This window comes from Drosophila serrata, unplaced genomic scaffold, assembly GCF_035046125.1.
Source record: "Drosophila serrata isolate PLE 108 unplaced genomic scaffold, ASM3504612v1 contig_241, whole genome shotgun sequence".
NCBI lineage: Eukaryota > Metazoa > Arthropoda > Insecta > Diptera > Drosophilidae > Drosophila > Drosophila serrata.
The window spans coordinates 179,279-198,098 of record NW_028257139.1 but is presented as its reverse complement, the minus strand read 5'-3'; the positions used below and the strand labels follow the sequence as shown (position 1 = coordinate 198,098).

At 38.7% G+C, this 18,820-nt stretch overlaps 5 protein-coding genes across 10 annotated transcripts; all 5 read right to left on the bottom strand.

Annotated features, from left to right (window-relative positions):
- Positions 1–2,356: 2,356 nt before the first annotated feature.
- On the bottom strand, positions 2,357–3,110 carry LOC110188006 (uncharacterized). Its single transcript, XM_020957529.2, has 2 exons — positions 2,937–3,110; positions 2,357–2,875 (listed from the first exon to the last, which is right to left on the bottom strand). The coding sequence occupies exons 1-2, from the start codon at positions 3,108–3,110 to the stop codon at positions 2,357–2,359; spliced, it is 693 nt and encodes a 230-aa protein (XP_020813188.2).
- A 1,250-nt stretch (positions 3,111–4,360) lies between these two features.
- Positions 4,361–5,522, bottom strand: LOC110188005 (uncharacterized). Its single transcript, XM_020957527.2, has 3 exons — positions 5,249–5,522; positions 4,708–5,080; positions 4,361–4,644 (listed from the first exon to the last, which is right to left on the bottom strand). The coding sequence occupies exons 1-3, from the start codon at positions 5,411–5,413 to the stop codon at positions 4,481–4,483; spliced, it is 702 nt and encodes a 233-aa protein (XP_020813186.2). The 5' UTR covers positions 5,414–5,522; the 3' UTR covers positions 4,361–4,480.
- Positions 5,523–6,916: 1,394 nt separating this feature from the next.
- On the bottom strand, positions 6,917–9,590 carry LOC110187872 (thiamine transporter 1). Its single transcript, XM_020957356.2, is given in 5 exon segments — positions 6,917–7,184; positions 7,246–7,487; positions 7,551–7,894; positions 7,959–8,260; positions 8,323–9,590. Coding segments are annotated over 5 exon segments (1,365 nt in total). The 5' UTR covers positions 8,532–9,590.
- LOC110188083 (thiamine transporter 1) lies at positions 9,327–12,036 on the bottom strand. Its single transcript, XM_020957636.2, has 5 exons — positions 11,150–12,036; positions 11,004–11,086; positions 10,512–10,813; positions 9,889–10,453; positions 9,327–9,824 (listed from the first exon to the last, which is right to left on the bottom strand). The coding sequence occupies exons 1-5, from the start codon at positions 11,273–11,275 to the stop codon at positions 9,569–9,571; spliced, it is 1,332 nt and encodes a 443-aa protein (XP_020813295.1). The 5' UTR covers positions 11,276–12,036; the 3' UTR covers positions 9,327–9,568.
- An 87-nt stretch (positions 12,037–12,123) lies between these two features.
- On the bottom strand, positions 12,124–18,612 carry SelR (methionine sulfoxide reductase SelR). Of its 6 annotated transcripts, none has more exons than XM_020957640.2 (5): positions 18,382–18,597; positions 17,775–17,980; positions 16,114–16,281; positions 15,862–16,026; positions 12,124–14,785 (listed from the first exon to the last, which is right to left on the bottom strand). In XM_020957640.2, the coding sequence occupies exons 2-5, from the start codon at positions 17,860–17,862 to the stop codon at positions 14,607–14,609; spliced, it is 600 nt and encodes a 199-aa protein (XP_020813299.2). In that variant the 5' UTR covers positions 17,863–17,980; positions 18,382–18,597; the 3' UTR covers positions 12,124–14,606. The 6 variants fall into 6 exon arrangements, with proteins under 6 accessions (XP_020813299.2, XP_086687806.1, XP_020813300.2 ...); XM_086831680.1 differs by having other exon boundaries at positions 12,124–12,683; XM_020957641.2 differs by having other exon boundaries at positions 12,124–12,650.
- Between the last annotated feature and the right edge of the window lie 208 nt (positions 18,613–18,820).

Below are 18,820 nucleotides of genomic sequence, written 5' to 3'. Positions count from 1 at the left end.
ACATATATACATATATCTATTTTTGTCAGAAGAAGGCATCAAACTGTATTTTAAAATGCTTTTAAAATGGAAGAGAATTTAGAAACGAAAACCCCACAGTGGGTACAAAACTCTCGAGATTTAGTTGTGAGCGATTCGCACATTTTGACGATAAAAGTAGAAGGCGGAAGGAGCAAGGAGCGTGTGTTTTCTATAGTTTTTAATCGAGGAGGGACATTTTTAAATCGTAGCTGAACCCTCCTCACAACATAGAGCTAAATATATATAAATGTATGTATATCGACATCTCTAGTGGCAATCCAAGTTACACAATGTTGTTTGCGGTTTGTTTAGTTAATTGTTAAAAGATAAACGGAAACCGAAGAACTACTCTTAAGTCCAATAATTGATTGCACAATTTGAAAAGTTATGGCGCGATACTTGAGTTTGTAGTGAAATTACCAAACTTATCGTTTGCGATTGACTTTTAAAGGCTTTGTAAAATAACAGAAAAACATACAAAACTTATGATATATATATATATATATAAGATATATATATATATACAAACTTATTTCTGAAGTTAACTAATAAGCCAGTTATTGTGAAACGTATTTTGTAAGCCACGGAACACTTAAGACAAATTACGAATATTACCATACAATATACAAAAATGCAAACATATACAGGATAGTGTAACAAATACAAATACAAATACAAGAACAAGATATCTTATTATTGAAATGTGCAAATCTCATCTGATCGTCAAAGGAAATGTCGGAGACAACAATGGCTTTCACTTAATTAACTATTTGCTTAATTAGTTGCTCCCCTCAGCGGACAAGGAAAGCCCTTGTCTCCGACCAAGACGACAAACGGTCCTCACCATCAATCCACAGAAAAACACAAACAAGAACACTTTAAAGACACCCATATAAATGTATAAATAAATATATACGATGATAAAAATTATTGAATAAAAGAAAAATATACATTCATAATCTTTGAAGTTAAGATCATTTATTTATTATGGGTCTAACATTACCGTTGAGATCGGGGTGGAACTTAATGCTTGGGTTTACAGAAGTATATATTTCGATCCGTCAAACCATTTAACTTTCTCTTCAAATGATAAAATTGTATATCTTTGTTTTAATGAAATATTTGGACCTCTAATAGTATTTCTTTCTTCCTGCAATCATATTACTCTTATTATAATTATAATTATTATAATTATGATCTATTCCTTCGTTGTTTTTAACATAAATATATATAATTATATATTGTATTGTTTACTAGAGATCGTCGTGCCGAGTTTAGCTTTTGTTTTTGTGATAATGTATGAAATCTAATGTTAGTTAATAAATTTCTCTTTTAGTATTTGCCGAATTTTAGTTTTTTTTTTAATCGAAATACTGCTATTTAAAGATTATTTAATTGATAAAAATAATTTTAATATATTATGTTCTTTGTATAATAAATGAATATTTAAATATTATAAAACTATAAATATTTTCGTTATATATGTATACATGTATGAATACGTATACGTAATATTAGCAGAGTTTTGAATTTAGTGCTTCAGGCTAATGCCTGTTTTAGTTCATTTCAAGTTGTAAAACTTCAAGAATTAACTTTATAATTTAAAAATAATATTATAAAACTAAAAACATTTTCTTTAGTATAGATAGATCTTTTTCGGACTTCGTACTTCTTACGTATACTTAATATTTGCCGAATCTTAGTTTTTAAAATCAAAATAATGCTATTTAAAGTTCATTTTAATGAAAACATTAATATTAATAAATTACCTTTATTGTTTAATAAATTAATATTTTTGTGTATAGATAAATCTTTAACGAACTTTGCACCACTACGTATACGCAATATTTTCCAAATTTGATTAATTTTGAGCTTATTTTGAGTCTCTCTCTCTTGCTCTCTCTCTTTCACTCTACGTCTACGTGTATCTCTAGAGATATCTCTTTTTCTCACGCTCTCTCTCATCTCTGCTCTTCTCTTTACTCGGAGACTATAAATACATGCACGGCTGCCTCACAGACCTCAGTCAGTCCGCGGCGGTGATAGTGGAAGTATTGGTGATATTGATTGCCCTTCGAGCCCAAAAATATTACCTGATCAATGTAATACCAAGATGGAGCTTAGTGCAATTATACCATGAAAAGTCTAATTGATATCACCAAGAATATAACTATAGATACTATAGGATATACCCAACACTATAGGTAACTACAAGGCTTCTCGAAGTTAGTTTCTTATCTTTGTTTTTTTTAATTAAATATATAAACATAAATAATTTATTGAGATTAAATACAGTTGTTCGTTTGGCCACCATAGATAGGAATCGTAGTGATATTCAAACTGTTCCCACCACCTCCACTGGCACCTCCTGGATAATACTCCTCGCCGAGGAGAGTACACTGATATCGGCACAGTTAACAAAGGTCTCCTGGGCACCGCAACCCATGGCCCCCGTGCCGTCCTCACAGACGCCCCAATTGTTGCCCGCCGTATATGTCCAACGGAGAACGCAGTGGATGCAATTGAGATCAGTGGGCAGTTGTACTGTCATCACAATGTCACCAGTGGCTGTGTTGATGTAATACTCCTGGCTGCCATCAGCAAAGTTCAAAAGATGCTGTTCGAAGCACTCCTCCGACTCACTTCCGTTTTCATCCAGATTGCATATGTGGAATCGGAAATAGCCCAAGTGATTGGCAGTGATCTTGACGGTTATTTCAGCTTCTTTAACGCCATTAAAGGACTTGACAATCACTCCACTGCCATATTTGCCGCCCAGCTCGTTGGGACGCGGTTGAGCCAAGCTCCAATCATCGCCACACAGACCGCAGCGACCACCGTTTTGGGTTTGTTTCTAGGAAGAGAAAAGAACTGTATGAAATGAAAATCTCAAAAGTATCTGCAGGATGTCTTACCCAGAAGCCACCGCAATACAATCCATTGTCATCGTAATTTGTGGGTGCCGAAGAATCGTAACGCCAGCGTGAAGATCTTCCCACAGGACTCAACATCATGCCATGGGCCTCCAGTTCTTGCATCAGACAGAAAATGCCCAAACTAATAATCAGAATCACCTCGAAGGATCTCATTTTGCTTTCACTTTCACTTTCACTTTGATCCATAGTGCCATGATGGAAGCCTTATATAGTTCCATATTCCCATTCCTTATCAGTTGCCAGGGGGTGGCTTTATGTTTCTTTTTGATTTTTCGTCAAATAACTGTGAATTGTTCTTATCATAAATATAATCTTGACTCTGTTTATGGTTATTAGTAGTTGAAATTTTGGGGAATTGGTAGTATCTGACCAGGGAATTGGGCAAAACACCTTAGTATGACACATATAAACAATTGCTCTAATTGTTGGTAATTGAATCATTCTAAGCCCATAGACTTGTTTATGTTTAACCCATCAATGCCATTTTGATAAGAGTTCATTCCTTAGGAATAATTTCAATTTCAAGTGAATATTGTTAACCAAGGTTGCAATGTTTCAAGGGCATAGTAAAAAAAGGTAAAGGTTATCCTTAACTTTTTGAAACCCAACTTATTGCATTACAGTGAGGAAATAAAGGTAAATGGAAAATCTTTATGGTTTTTATATATTTACAAAAATATTTGGCCAGATGGGATTAAATAATAAAATAAATTAAAAAAGAAATAAAAGGTTATAAAATGATAAAAGATTAAACTAGATAAAGTATATATATACAAGAAAACATTCAAACAAATAATTCAAAACGCGCGCGCTAAAGACACAAGACACCAAACTGATCGGTCATTCTGAACTTTATCTTATCTGCCAAATTTTCGAGGCTCTAAAACTGTCCAAAGATCAAGCCTTTTTAAACGTAGCCTAACCCCAGGCGACATCATTTTTCATGGGAAGAAAGGCAACTTTCTCCAGAAGGCTTTTGTCTTTCCACAGTATTTTTTAATTATTATTATTATTATAAAGAAATTATTATAAATTATAAATTAAATTATAAACTATAATTATAATTTTATAAAAATACAGATCACATTCACAGAGCTCCACGCTATTGGAATAAGTAAACAATGTTGTTGTTGTCCTTCATAATTGAATTATTATTTAAGAATAAATACAATTTTTGGTGATCAAAGAACAGGGTTTAATTATAAAAAAATATATAAATATTCCGTTTAGTTACTGATAAAAATAATTAGACTGGTTAAGGAAATTTGTAAAAGATTTACAACTTTTTTCCTCTAACTTGCATGAAAAGTGCAAACCACCTACAGTACACAAAGTAGTCACAGAGATTAAATTCTCCTCTGGTCTTGATGACTCATTAATAATCATAATTAAAACCAAAACAGTTTGTTATTATTTTTAATGTTCTGAGTTTTATTTAACTTTGGTTGACGACTGACTATAATTTGGCTTTAAGTACATTTCAGTCTTAAAAGGCAGTTTTTTTTTAATTACAGTCTGGTTTCTTAGACCACCTCGATGGGAGCCACGGGCTCACCGCCAGCGACCAACTCCTTGACCAGGTTGCGACCCCACTGGATCCTCACATCGGCGCAGTTCTTGAAGGTTTCCTGTGGGCCACAGCCCAAAGCTCCGTTGCCGGAGTTGTCGCAGATACCCCAGTTGTTGGCTGCGAAATTGCGAAAACAACTCAATTAATTTCCGACAAACCACAACCATGTTCAATACTTACCACCCACATAGGTCCAGCGGAGGACGCAGTGCTCGCAGGTGACTCCATCAGGCAGAATGACGGTCACATCAAACTCATCCCTCTGGGTGCCAATGTTCAGGGACTCGCTGCCATCGGCGAAACGAAGACGATGCTGGTTGAAGCATTCCTCCGACTCTCCGCCAAAGGCGTCCAGGTTGCACAGATGGAACTCAAAGTGTCCCAAGTGATTGGTGGTGATCTTAACGCCAACGGTAATGGCATTGCCAGCCGAGTAGCTCCTGGTCACAACGCCGGCACCACCGATGCTGCCTCCAATCTCGTTGGCACGGGGCTGGCCATCCGAAAAGTTGTCGCCGCACAGACCACAACGTCCTCCGTTGTTAGATTGGGTCTGGGGATGTACGTTTTTAAGAATTAAGATGGATTTCAAGAAAAACTTTGAATAGAATCTGGTTACAAAGTTGATTTCCGATTTAGATTTTCTTTTTGTCTTTAAATTTCCTCCCTATTTTCTATGTGAGGTAATAAAACCCTTCGAAGATACATTTCCTTCACTCACATACAATCCACCGCAGAAGAGTTCATTGTCGTTCCAATTCTGGGGAGCAGAGCCATCGTAACGCCAGCGGGAGGACCGACTGGGTGGGGACAGCATCATTCCATGGGCATCGATCTGCTGGAGGCCAATGGCCAACAGGAGAGTCACGCTGAGCAGGTACTTCATGGCGGAGGTATCGGTTTCGCTTTCACTTTCACAATGCCTCTTGTACGGTCGCCATTGGATTTATATTTGCTCCTGTACGACTTATCATCGCGTTTCGAATTGGATTCGTTTCAAGTGTTTTACAACAGCTCTCAGTGTGATAACGCACTGTGATAATGCTCTATATAAATAATATGAATTGCACTCCCGGTCCTGGTCGAAATCCGCACAATCAACACTCTAGATAACCCCCCCGGATAAGCATCTTCGATTAGCCTAATGAAATATTCATAAAAGTGTCGAGCTTGAAGAATGCCACATACAAGAACCTTAAATAGATATGTATTGTTAACTTTCTAATCATACTCGAATAATCTTAAGTCCGTTTATTAAATTAACTGATCTCAAGTATTTCCCATCGAGTATTTGTTTTGGGTTGTCGGCTTATCAAAATCCGATTCCATTTACGGCTTTATACATTTTCAGTAAATTGTTTCAGTTCATTGAAGAATTCATGAAAAGTATAAGTAGAAGAATTTAATCAGAGAAATAATAAAAGTATTTATTGGATAGTATTCTTATATCATGATAACTATACGTCATATAGTTTTATTTATATATAATATTTAGAGTATATGTAATGTATTACTATTATGTTTAATCGTCTAATTATTAATTTAATTTACTTTTTCATTAATTGGTTTCGATCTTCAGAACTTTGCCTTTTCTTCTACATTTATAAATTTATTTATATGGCAACGATATGGTACAGTTAAATAAATAAATAAAATGGCCACATCTCAGAGTAGACGAAAATCGTTTAAAACACATGGAAGTTATGAATTTTGTCTATTAATTTCTCAGATTTTTTCAATAGAAAATATATATTATATAGTTTTCCTATTTTATAGTTCCAACCTAAATACCAATGAGAACACAAAGAAACTTCGTTTTTTTTAAAGGCCAAATGCGCTGATTCTGATCAAGAATGTATATACTTTATAGTAGCAAAACAAAAAAAAAAAACAATACAACATTAATTCATATACAGTGACAAAATTACTACATATTTGGGCAGAGCAGTGAACATGAAGCGCTCCCATTAAGACGAAATTATCTCACAATAAAATGGTGGATATTTTGGTCTGACTTAATAGGAAACATTTAAAAAAGAGCCGAAACATTGTATACTTTTAGGCCATAGGAACGAACTGATAATGTATAAGAATATCTAAAGGTGTAAATATAAAATATAAAGTCTAATTTCCAGTACTTATATTTCAAAAAGTGTTTAGAATTTTATCAAAAGTAACTTTTTATTTCTTAGATGTCATAGAAGCGCTAGATAATCATAATACATATATATGTATTTAAAAAAATCAGAAAAAATTTGGCATTTTTACGAACTTGCAAAATGAATTTATATTTTTAATTAATTAATTTTTTTATAATACATATTTAATATTAAATATAATACATATTAATATTTCCATTGGAAAATTAAAGTTTTTTCTGAGTACCCTATTATTTATTAATTTCCTAATCAACTGATTTCGATCTTCCGAAGCATGACCATAAATATTTCAGTAGAAAAACAACAAAATAAATAATTCCAATCACTATAAAATAAAAGCCGTAAACAGTAAACTGTTGAAAAATATCCAGATTCAAATTGGCATTTTCCGAAACAACCACAAACGTCATGATGACCTGCAGGATGAGTCCCACAAATGTGTTGAATCCGAAAACCAAGGCGAAGCTGTCCTCCAGCAAACTGCTGGCCAATTCAGAACTGCAATTTCAAAAAGTTACAGATACTTTCCGCATCGATTAAAATGCATTTAAAGACCAACCTGGCCACTGTTATGGTAAAGGCAAACAAGGCACCATAGAGCACATAGCCCAAGTAGGAAAGGTATATGCTGGAGGTCCAGCAGGCCAAAAGAACACAACCTCCTTCCAGGATGGTCAGCAGAGCCATTGAGAGCATGCTGGTACTGGTGCTCAGACGACCGGCATGGAAATATCCAGCTAGAAGGGCAAAGACAGCACTCAAAAGGGTCAGAGCAGCGTCTACAGCCCCGTTCCAAAGAATCTGTAAAAGAGACCTCCAGGGTAAACAATCTTTCTTAAGAATAAAAAATCATTTTTAACTTACTGTTGGCTCGTTCTCAAAAGATTTCCAAACCACCTGCATGTAGGTGGAGATTTGGAGAAAGCCCGCCAAACTCATGGCATACCACAGGCTCCACTGCACCACCAATGCATTTGTGTAGGCGTTTTGGAAATGTGACCAGAGGAGCTGCAATGCTTGGACACTCTTATTCGGAGTGGGTGTCACCTTAGCTTCCGTGACCTCTGCATTAGCCTGCTCAGGACCCTTCTCAAGGCCACCAGAATCGGGTTTAATCTCATCTTTATTAGCTTCGGATCGATTGTGGAAGTACACGCTTTTGTCCACCTTGGGCAGGAAAAAAGCCCACACTAGTGCCACGACCTGTGCTGCGGATCGGTCAAAGGGTATAAGTGAACCAACTATAAGATAAATATTCTATAAGCAACCTACAGCTGACGGTGATGTAGAATAGTTCCTTGTAGTTCATCCAATCCAAGCCAATTATCAATTGCGACAAGATTCCGGCCACCAGTTTTCCCACGAACATGGCCGCTCTGGTGTGTGAGGTGACCCTGGGGTAGTATTGCTTGTCCACCTGGGCATAGATGTACGAGTAGTAGGCAACTTCGGCCGCTTGATAGAAGCCATATAAAACTTCCACTGCTTGTAATCCTGGCAGAGTGGTAGTCCAGATCAGTGTGCCCCAAATAAAGACCCCAGTCAGGGCATTGGCAATAATCACAGGCTTGTATCTGTTCAAAAATTATAATTAAATTATGATTACGATGCAGCTGATTACGAATAATGCGCCTACCTTAGCAAATCGGTTATCAGAAAAACGAATATGAGGAGCGCAAGGTAGGAGTAGGTTCCCACGGGGTACACGGAGCGATTTACCTCATCCTGGGTAACGTGATACCACTCGCCCATCAGGATCTCCGCATGATACGGCTCCGAGGGTCGTATTTCCCGAAGGAATCCAAAAAGGCAAAGCAGACACGATACCTTCAACCAAGACTCCATCCCGCTTCGACTGCCGTTTAAAATCTAATCGCGATTTTTACAATAACCGAGCGATAGTGTCTGGACTAGCTATGTCTGGCGGCATGTGGAGAGCTTCGTTCGGTCAGCTATTAAAATAATTGTGCATTCTTCCGAGGGCTTACCAGGGTTAGCCCCCGAGTATAGAGATTTAGCTCCGACGCTTGTAATCAGCGCAACGCTATACGCTATATCACTATTTACGAGCTCAGAGAGATCTTTAATGGGTGTGCTTGGAAGGCGGGAGAAGCGGGAAGTTTCCGCTTACTTGGATTGGGCATGGTCACGATCTTGATTGAATTGCTCTCGACTGACGCGGTTCCCACTCCATCAAGTTGGCCATACAATTTATACCCTAATTAGACTATTATCTTAGTAATTAAGTGGATATGTAGGAAAATTCTCAGCGGGTCTTAAGAAGCTGACTGGTTTATACCAGACCTATTAATGGAACATAAATATCTTCTCAAATTAGGTAAGAATATGTTAGTAGTAAAGGAATACAGGGTATCCAATCGCAGGAGTTCGATTTTCCTGAGCACGCCAATGGGATCAAGTACGATAATTATTCTCCCCGAAAAACCATAAAAAAGCTTCATTTTTATAAGCTCGATTAGCAAATCTAAACGGAATAGTTCGCGATTGTCAGCAAAACAAACAGCATTGTATTATCTTAACATATGTGTGGTTGTCAGCGTCCTTATCCGTCTCAGCCATAGCATTTATTAAGTAATGAAGTGTTGTGATTTAGAAGATTTGATAATTAAACACAATGAGTACTAAAAATAATTGGTATCTTTATTCCGAGCACTTGAGACTGATTGTGCGTTTTATAAATGGAAATCAGCACGGTTTACTTAGAAGTCTGAATCAGATTGCAGATAATAAGGTGAGATAACTCTTCTGGGAATATAATCAACCATCGCATGAATACTATATCAGAGTATTCCAACGCAGGAACATGTGTTCTCTTAAGTCACAAACCGGCAACTTTAAGTACTGTCTAAATGCATCTAAAATTACTCCAAAGAGTTTTCCAGCGTTTCGCTCTCGGGGGCAGGGCACCAAAGCCACTCCACCAGCACGGATGTCAAATACAGAACGCCAACACCAATGAAATAGAAAGCGTATGCCGCATACTGACCCACAGGATCAAGTTGAAAGCCTGTGATGAAGATCAAGGTCAAGAGCGACTGAAAGATAAGGGCAACAAACGTATTAAAGCCAAAGACAAGCCCGAAGATATCGTCCTCTAAATGCCTGGCCACCTCAGCACTGTAAAGACATCAAAGGAATAAGTAATGGAAAAGTAATTGGTTTGAAATACCAATCTGCTTACCTGGCCAAGGTGATAGTGAAACCGTAAAGACCACCGAATACAATGAATCCTGCATACGACCAATAAATGTCATTCGTCCAACAGCAGATAAGTACACAGCCGCCTTCCAAGGCGGACAAGAAAACCATGATCAGGAGGGATGTGCGCGGTTTGAGGCGCCCGGTGTGCAGATATCCTGCGGCCAAGGCGCTGAGAGCCGCCAGAGCAGTTAAGATGGCATCAACGGCTCCATTCCAGGCGATTTCCGGCTCCGGCTCGATTACTTTCCACAAAACCTGCATGTAATAGGTGACCTGGAGGTAACCAGCCAGCCCAATTGCATACCAAAGACTCCACTGTACAACGCGGGGATTGGTGTAGGCAGTGCGGGTATGCTCCCATATTAAAAGCAGAGCTCGTGGCTTCTTGGGAGTAGCTTTCGGATGGGGTACCGCTACATCCAGGTTGTCCTCTCCCGGCAGCTGCGTTTGCTGGTCTATATCAGTGTTAATCTTCTCCCGATGGAAATACAAGCTTTTGTGCACTTTGGGTAGACCAAAAGCCCACAGCATGGCAATTATTTGAGCTAAAATAGTGCTAGTTTTAGTAAAGATATTGTTGCAGATTGTATAATCCATACTTACTGCCTAGAGTTATGTAGTTTAACTGCTTGTAGTTCATTAAGTCTAGATAAAGCATCAACTGGGATGTGATCCCGGAAACCAGTTTGCCAGCAAACATGGCTGCACGAGTATGCGATGTGACCCTGGGATAGTACTTCTTGTCCACTTTGGCATAGATATAGGTAAAGTAGGCCACCTCGGCGGCCATGTAGGTACCGTAGAAAAACTCTAGAATTTGTAGCGACAGCAAACTAGTGGTCCAGATGAGCATGCTCCAGATTATCACTCCTGTGGCTCCAATGGTAATGATCAGGGGTTTGTATCTGTTAATTAGATAATTGATATTGTAATTAATCATTATATTTCATATATCGAAAAAGGGAAGGATATTCTAAAATATTCTTTAAAAAGAAATCCCATACTCAGTTTACATTAACAAATCTTCAGATTTCTTTTTACTTAGCAGTACAGAACACCTGGTGAACCAGAAAACATACTTTTATATTAGGTTACCTTAGGAAATCAGTTATCAGGAATACAAAAACCAACTGCACCATGTACGAATAAGTGCCCACCGGATAGACATATTGCACGAGCTGCATTTAACGAAATTGAACATTATTTTAAATAAATAAATAAAGGCAATTGTTAACACTCACCTGTTCGTCTGTGATGTTACGCCAAGGACCTAGGAGGTACTCTGTGACGTACGGCTCCGATGGCCGGATCTCGCGAACGAATCCGAAGATGCATAGCAGACACGAGATCTTTAGCCATTCCTTCATCTTGCGGATTGTGTAACGGTCAAGCGGTCCCTAACGTAATGCTATCACGTAACGATGGAACCAAAAGCTAGCTCTAGCTTAGCGTAAGGGGGATTGCCAATATCGGTTGCCGGTAGCTGGTGTTCTGCATCCACATTTGGACGGGGGTAACCTGAATATATCGCTGGCGGGGTAGCCTGGATTCACGGACAATCTGGTGTATCAGGCCATGGTCGTCGGGTGCTCAATCTAATCTTTGCACTCCGCGGATTCAAAATTATCACTTCGGAGCGAGCGCGTCGTTATATTTACACAGAAATCGCTGTTCCAATGATTGTTAGATAATTGTGAATTTATAATACGGCTATTGCAGACACAACCGGCCTGCGACGCTCGCAATTGCCTTTTGAATGTCACTCAACTCATGGAACATAAACGCAAGTGTGCGGAATTACTCTCCCACAGGTGGATCGGGGCTCTTGGTTCTCCAAACACCCTACACGTGCTCTAGCGCGTACACAAATGACTTTGTAATTCCACTGCCAATGGCTATGTTATCGATTTGTCGCGAGCACAGAACACTTTTCGCGACTAATAAAAAATTGTTTACCTAATGCGGCAGCCGCAATTAAAATCAATTGATTTCCGAGCCATAAATAAATTTGATTTCGTGTATTGCCGGCTGTTACGTCACAACAACAACAACTGCGACGCAGCATCTGTTCGTACGAAAACAATCGAGATGGTTGGCAACGCGGCTCAGCTGTTCTCACCTGACTGTCACTTGCGCACATTTCGAAACGACAAATTTAACAGAGTTTCCACGCTGAATAAGAAACGCCTAGAAACACCTTGGCAGAAACAGGCACTTTGTTATTGTAAAAATACACGTTTATTTAGCGCGCTCAGTTTAAAATTAGTAATGTTTTGAATGTGGTATACAGAGTATTGTTTTGTATGCATATAACAAATAGATTTAGAGGCGAAACGTTGGCTATTTACACAAACAGAAGGCACGCGGAAAAACTTTCGCTTTTCCCTTACGTAGAATTTGACGGAGACTGACTGACTGACTGACTATGAGCTAAAATTGGCCACATTTGCGGAAAGTTAGAAAGTACATGTAAAAACTCTTAACAGCAACATTGAGGTTAGACTCTCTCCGCTCTCTCCCCGTGTCATATGGGTGTCCTTCGGCTCTCTCACTGCTGGGCAATGGGTGTGGCCACGGGCGGGGCTGCGGAGGCGTTGTTCGTGGGATCATCCGCTACCGTTACAAATTCAATAGAGGCGGAATTGATGCAGTAGCGCTTGCGCGTGGGCTTCGGTCCATCCTCGAAGACGTGACCCATGTGGGCGGAGCAGCGGGCGCAACGGACCTCGGTGCGTATACGTTCTGGATGTGCGATTAGTAGTAGAATATTACCCCCTTTTTATTTGCATTTTGCGATTTTGTGGGATTAGATTTGCATACGTTTCGGTTTTTTGTTGTTTGTTTGTTGTAGCGCAGTTTTGTTTCACATTTTTTACAATATTTTTGTATTTTTTTTTTCGTTTTGCAAGGGTTAATTCAACGTTTTTGTTGTAAACAAATTACAAGAAAATATATTGCAAAATGGATGAAAATGAAAAGCGTAGGAGATTGTAAAGAGTGTAAAGACAGGGGGCAGAGCGAAGAAATAACGGCAAATAAATGTGAGTGCAGCGAAAGGGGGGAGAACGAGGCGACGAATGGCGGAAGAAAGAAAGAGAAAGTGCAGAGAGTGCAACGGAGAGCGAGCGAAAGAATAAAGAATGGACGGCGGCGGTTGACAAATGAAATGAAATCACGTAAATCGAGCGAAAACACATGACGAATCAGAATTCAAAATGGATTCAGTGATTTTGAGTTGCATTTCCACATAAGGTTGTAGTACATAATATTTTGGTTAATTAAGCATTTTATGCATATAGTGTTGTGTTTCATGTTACAATTTAAATTTGATGAGTTCGTGTGAGTGTATATATTGATGTGTTTTTTGTTGTTAGCAAAACAAACCCCCAAAGAACGTTTACAGGCGTACATTTAGTGTTTTTTTTTTTTGGAAGCGAGTTAAAAAAAGAGAAATAGAAAATATACGAAAATACACATTATTCAGTTTGCTTAAGACACTCTAAATAGTATATGGACATAATGGATTCGGTAGTAATCGGGTTATGTTATTGGCAAAATCATTGAGCATGAGTAGGAAGCAACGAAAGCAAAAGTGTAAGCGAAATAATAAAAATAACCAAATTACAACACCAGCAAATAAAAATGAAATGTATAAATAAATAATCGAACAAGCTACACACAACATACAAACATATGAACACACACGCACACACACACACGTAATAATGGCCCTGGCCCCAAAAATAAATCCAAAAGACCTTGGATCGATAGTGATCGAAATGGGAAATATGAAATAAGCTCATATGGGTGCCGAAAATGGATTCAAAACCAAAAAAAGAGAGAAGATTGATGACAGTATGACAGTTAACCGAAAATCATAGGAAAACCAAATAAAGGAAACTCTTACGCAGATCACTTTGTCCTCTTAAATTATTTCTTTCCTTGCGTAAGCTTAATTTATCTATATTCAACCAGGTAAACTCCTACTAATTGTGTAAATCGTTGTTAAGATACATTACTTTCTAATACATTTCGATGGGAATGCCAAGTGAGCAGTTCAAAAGAAAAGAATAACCAAAAAATCAAATCAAGAAGTAGTTATTTTCTTTCCATAAAGTCTTACAAAATGCCTAAACAGGTAACAACAGTATAATAAGAATTTCAAAGGTCCCACAGAAATCATAATGGATTTTAAAGCCTTAACTTAAATTGTCTTTTGGTAATTTAATATAAAATTTTACATTGAATTTAAAATATTCCAGCTTAGCTACTGTTTTTAAAAGACTTAAAAATCCAAGGCGATTTCTGTGACACCCCTAATTATGAAGGTTTGAAACCGAAAGAGTAGATTGGGGTGAAAGTTGCTAACATAAAGTAGATACATATATAAATATCATTTGATCTTAGACCGATCTACAACAATAATCTCTCACTCCTCGTTCCGTAATACATTTTCAAGCATCGTTCTTGTGCAAGCTTAGTTTTTTGTTTTCGCATAATAAACTCCTATAAAATATCTAATATATTTTTCTCGCGTCATGACAAAAGTAAACGTGTCTTTGTATAGAAATCTAACTGCTCTGAGAATATCTCTGTCTAATGTGGTACTTCCTCCAGGTATCTTTATAGGGCTCATTGTGGGCACAATTCCCATCCAGCTGCAATGTCCTCCCTGGGGGCTAGCAGGCAGATCGGTTATTATTTTTTTGATGACACCGCCGGCGGATCCGCCTTCGATGGCGCCGGAGCACTCTTCACAAAGTCGATCGACGCAGAGTTGATGCAGAAGCGGCGGTGCTTGGGCGGCGGTCCGTCGTCGAAGACGTGGCCCATGTGGGCGGAGCACCGGGAGCAGCGCACCTCAGTGCGCACCATGCCTAGCGTTTTCGAAATGACTACTGTTGATTTAATCGGGTTAACAGTGTGATATTTGTGTGCGGATGGATATTGGTTTTTGGGGCAACAGTCGGAATGAGATTCGTATTTCGTATTTTTAGATTATATTTTTTTTTTTGGAAAAAGAGAAAAGTTTCGAGAAAGTCAGGCGGGATAGAAGAGGTGGATAAGAGAACACAATACTCGGTTAGGAATTAATTTTAGTCGCTTCTTTTCGCTTAGTTGCACATTCAGGTGCTGCCACAGCAGCGGGAAACACTCACAAGACTAGACGGTAATGGCACAAAACGGCAACAACAGCAAGGCCAACGGCACAACTACAGTGAACTCTGGGCAACGCGCACCACATATACCATGGAACAAGTTTGGGCTCAAGTTCACGTTCAATTCATTAAAGTTCAAGACAAACAAAGCAAAAAACAAAACGAAATAACATAACAAGGCAACACAATTAGCACAAAACATATATGAGATATTACTGCAATATAAAGATTTTTCTACATAATGTCTACTACGTTGAAATATGCCTTAATTGCTAAACTATTTAATCATTTACAGCGTTTAAGCCCTGACTGATAAATTTATCTGACTGACCTTTTAGTCTATACATATCAAGACAGCAAAACTTAACCAATTCTTTGCATATCTAATCATACAAATGCATATTGAATTTGCCCTCATTGACTATCTATTTTGTATTAAAAATTCGTAAGTATTTACTGCTAATACTAATTAAATTATGAATTGCATTAAGGCTTTATAAACGTAGTAGATATCAGCTCCTTAAAGTCTACTGCTATTATTTTATTACTGCACATATGTACATATGAAACAACTACGCATGATTTCCTTTCGTCTTAACATGATTTTAGTCTCTCCTCAGATTGAGTTACAACTTTATCCCTAACTTTTAAATACGGTGCGGCAACGAAACAGCAACTCAAATAAAACAGAACTTAAAACGTTTTGCAACTAACAACAACTACGAGTGCCGAACGAACTCTAGACTCTAGAGCCTAGGACCATCTGGGATATGTGCCGCGTGGGCGTTACGCACCTGGAATGCTGGCGTCACGGTGCAGCGTAACCTTGCCCTTGTCGAGGACATCATTGAAGGCCGGCCAACCGCAGCCGGAGTCGTATTTGGTATCCGAGCTGAACAGGTCCTGGTGGCACACGATGCACTGGTACACGCCCTTCTCGTAGTGCTTGTTGTAACAGCCTGTGGTGGTTGGAAAACATAATACGTTATTCGCCTTTCACCTAAATAAGTATGTTTAAGGTATTTTCGTGTGAGGGGGAGGCATACCTGTGAATGGCCGCTCGGTGCCAGCCTCCTGTGTAACCTGATACTGCAGCGGTGTCAGGCGCTTGCGCAGCTCCTCCTTGTTCACCGTAACCTTTTCGCTTTTATTCTCCATGCTTGCTTTTCCGGTGAAATCCCTTTTAGCCGGGTTGTCGTTGATGTGACGTGAATCTGAAATGTAATACTTTAGTGTTTAGTTTGTGGTTTGGTTATGTGGATTTTTCTGTAACCACCACAGCGTACCACTAGTTAGGTAATGGAATTTGAGTAATTATGGCAGTGAAGAGGTATTGTCGCCAAGCTTCTGTAAGATTCGGCTTCCCTAATCTTAAACTTATCAGTGGGACTATCAACTAAACCTTGGGCAATCATAATTTGTTAATTTAAATGCCATCTCTTAGCCTACGAATAAGATAAGAAATAGGTGCTACAGGCTATCAGCAATGAGTTGCAAAAAATATATTTTCAAAACCACAAAATCATCTTATTTTGGTAAATATGCGATTAAAGTCGTAAACTCAGATGAAAATAACTGTTCTTAATCACTTTAAACAATAAAACAGTAGCAATTGGTATTTGATGGATTATAGAAAAACCAAATTCAATTTCAGCATATAAATTTCCAATTTCAGAATATAAACAAACATATATACATACATAGATGCACCATTTCGTCTTAGATTCTTTGTCCCATTTTCCAAGGTATACCCCTCGGAAAACAACCGAATTGCCAAAGTTATGCTTATACAAAACACTGGAGCTAATTGGCCAAGGTGTAAACAGATTGGTTAAGTGCAGGCAAAGAAGCACAAGCAACAAATCGAGTGGAGAAACGCATCGGGCTAAAAATAAATTAACTATGCCCGCTGCCAGCAATAAAACAAAGTGGCGCTTAAAGTAAACACACAAAATTTGGGGGGATTGCGTCTGAAAGGGGGCCTCCGAGCAGATGGGGGGAGGAATAGTGATCAGGGGAGGGGAAGCACCTTTTATTTTCGGTGCAATAATAGAAAACCACCGAAGTGTGTCGCGGACAATTAATTAAAGACAAATGAATTAATTTCGAGCAAAAGGCGAAAATAAAATCGAATTGATGAAAATAGAGGTGGAAAATTGCGTTCATAAGGAATGCAAACGAGGCAGCAATTTGAACTAGAAATTGTGGCTAAAATTAGAAGATTGCCAATCGATTGGATGGGAAACTCAACAAATGGGATCAAAAGGCAAGTCCATTGTTTAGAATGAATGCGGGGCCACACCCGCAGGTAGAGCGTTGCCCCTTTGGCTAAATCAACAAATGAATTATTCTCTATAAAGGGGTATGGTCAGTTCTATATTACTTTGATTTGAAATGTAAGGGAACTGACTCTGAAAATAACCGGGGGACATCTATAGCTTTAGCAGTCGTTGTGAATAATATTTTTGTTAAATTGTAAGTTTTATTTTTATATTTTTTCGTTTGTTTTAATGAAATTATAGTTCGATGAGCAAGAGTCAAAGTTGTCTATCGATTTTGCATAACTTTGTTTGTTTATTTGTTGGTAATAACTGAACTAAAGGAAATGAAATTGTAGGGACTGCAGTATGACCTATACCTTAGTTAGTTTGAAAAGGGTATACCAATGTCGGCTATCTGTCTTCTGTCGATTTCACCTGTCACTCACCTGCATAGCAGCGGCTAGATGGAAAAGCGGCGGCGGCAAGTGCGAAATTTCGAGTACGCCGCAGTGCGTGGCGAGAAAGTGAAAACATTTTTCAAGTCCCCCTTGGTTTTCGGCTAATGCAAGGTGACAACTGCACTTGGCACTGCCAATTCGCCACTAGCTTGTTATTCAATCAAACGGCGGGAGCGTGGAAACCGAGGAAAGCGCTGAGAAGCACGGGGCAAGCGGCGGAAAGTCAACCCACGCGAACTAATATTTATGCAATGCCCGTCCTGTTGTCACTTCCGTCTTTATTTCTATTATTTCGTTCTATTTTCGTTTAGCTTGTTGTGCTTATGCGCTTGGCTTGCCCGACTGTGTGAGTGAGTGTGTGTGTGGTTGGGTTGCAGGGAGAAAGCGCATTAGAGAGAAAGCCGTGGATGCTCAATTGCACGCTCATTAAAAGAAAATTGTCTGGCGCTCGCTCAGTTTCCCAAGTTCTTGGCTCCAATGTCAGCCGAACAACACACACACACACAAAATACACAAACTAAAGCACACACAAAACACACATTTTCCCACACTAAGCGCGGTGGCGTGTCCTTGGGTTTCCCTGGAAGCCTCTCACCTGCTGAAAACTGCCCGAAATGGTGCTGCGCCTGTTTTGCTTCTATTTTTGGCCTTTTGTTTATGAATTGAAGCGTGCTCTCAGTCTAATAACAAGCGCGCGTCGCAATGTTACGCAGCGGGTGGAAAATCACAAACTAATACAATACAAAAAACCTGACAAACAGCTGACCATGAAAAGTATTCTTCTCCCCAGCTGTAGAGCTGAAAAACTATCGATAGTGAAACTATCGAGTTGGAAATAGTTGTTTCCACTGGGACAACTGAAAACTATTCTATGAAATGAACAAACCATACCTGATCTTTTGAACAATTTTTAAATATATCAAGTTATTTATTTGGTTCCTATATTTATCATGCCAGCGGGTCAACATCTTGGGCTTTTCGGAAACGATAGTCCTCTATGACTCTAATTTATCGATTACAAACAGCTGATGGCC

Bases quoted from the DNA above. Each gene is read 5' to 3' on its own strand.
- LOC110188006 (XM_020957529.2), bottom strand. From the start codon at position 3,110: ATGAGATCCTTCGAGGTGATTCTGATTATTAGTTTGGGCATTTTCTGT. The intron at 2,876-2,936 runs GTAAGACATCCT...TTCTCTTCCTAG, and splicing joins TGTATTGCGGTGGCTTCTGG to AAACAAACCCAAAACGGTGG.
- LOC110188005 (XM_020957527.2), bottom strand. From the start codon at position 5,413: ATGAAGTACCTGCTCAGCGTGACTCTCCTGTTGGCCATTGGCCTCCAG. The intron at 5,081-5,248 runs GTGAGTGAAGGA...GTACATCCCCAG, and splicing joins TCTTCTGCGGTGGATTGTAT to ACCCAATCTAACAACGGAGG. The intron at 4,645-4,707 runs GTAAGTATTGAA...GCAATTTCGCAG, and splicing joins CCGCTGGACCTATGTGGGTG to CCAACAACTGGGGTATCTGC.
- LOC110188083 (XM_020957636.2), bottom strand. From the start codon at position 11,275: ATGAAGGAATGGCTAAAGATCTCGTGTCTGCTATGCATCTTCGGATTC. The intron at 11,087-11,149 runs GTGAGTGTTAAC...CGTTAAATGCAG, and splicing joins GTAACATCACAGACGAACAG to CTCGTGCAATATGTCTATCC. The intron at 10,454-10,511 runs GTAAGTATGGAT...GCACTATTTTAG, and splicing joins AAACTACATAACTCTAGGCA to CTCAAATAATTGCCATGCTG.
- SelR (XM_086831680.1), bottom strand. From the start codon at position 17,862: ATGTTTTCACTTTCTCGCCACGCACTGCGGCGTACTCGAAATTTCGCA. The intron at 16,282-17,774 runs GTGAGTGACAGG...ATTACATTTCAG, and splicing joins ATCTAGCCGCTGCTATGCAG to ATTCACGTCACATCAACGAC. The intron at 12,684-15,861 runs GTGCGTAACGCC...GCAAATAAAAAG, and splicing joins CCGTGACGCCAGCATTCCAG to GGGGTAATATTCTACTACTA.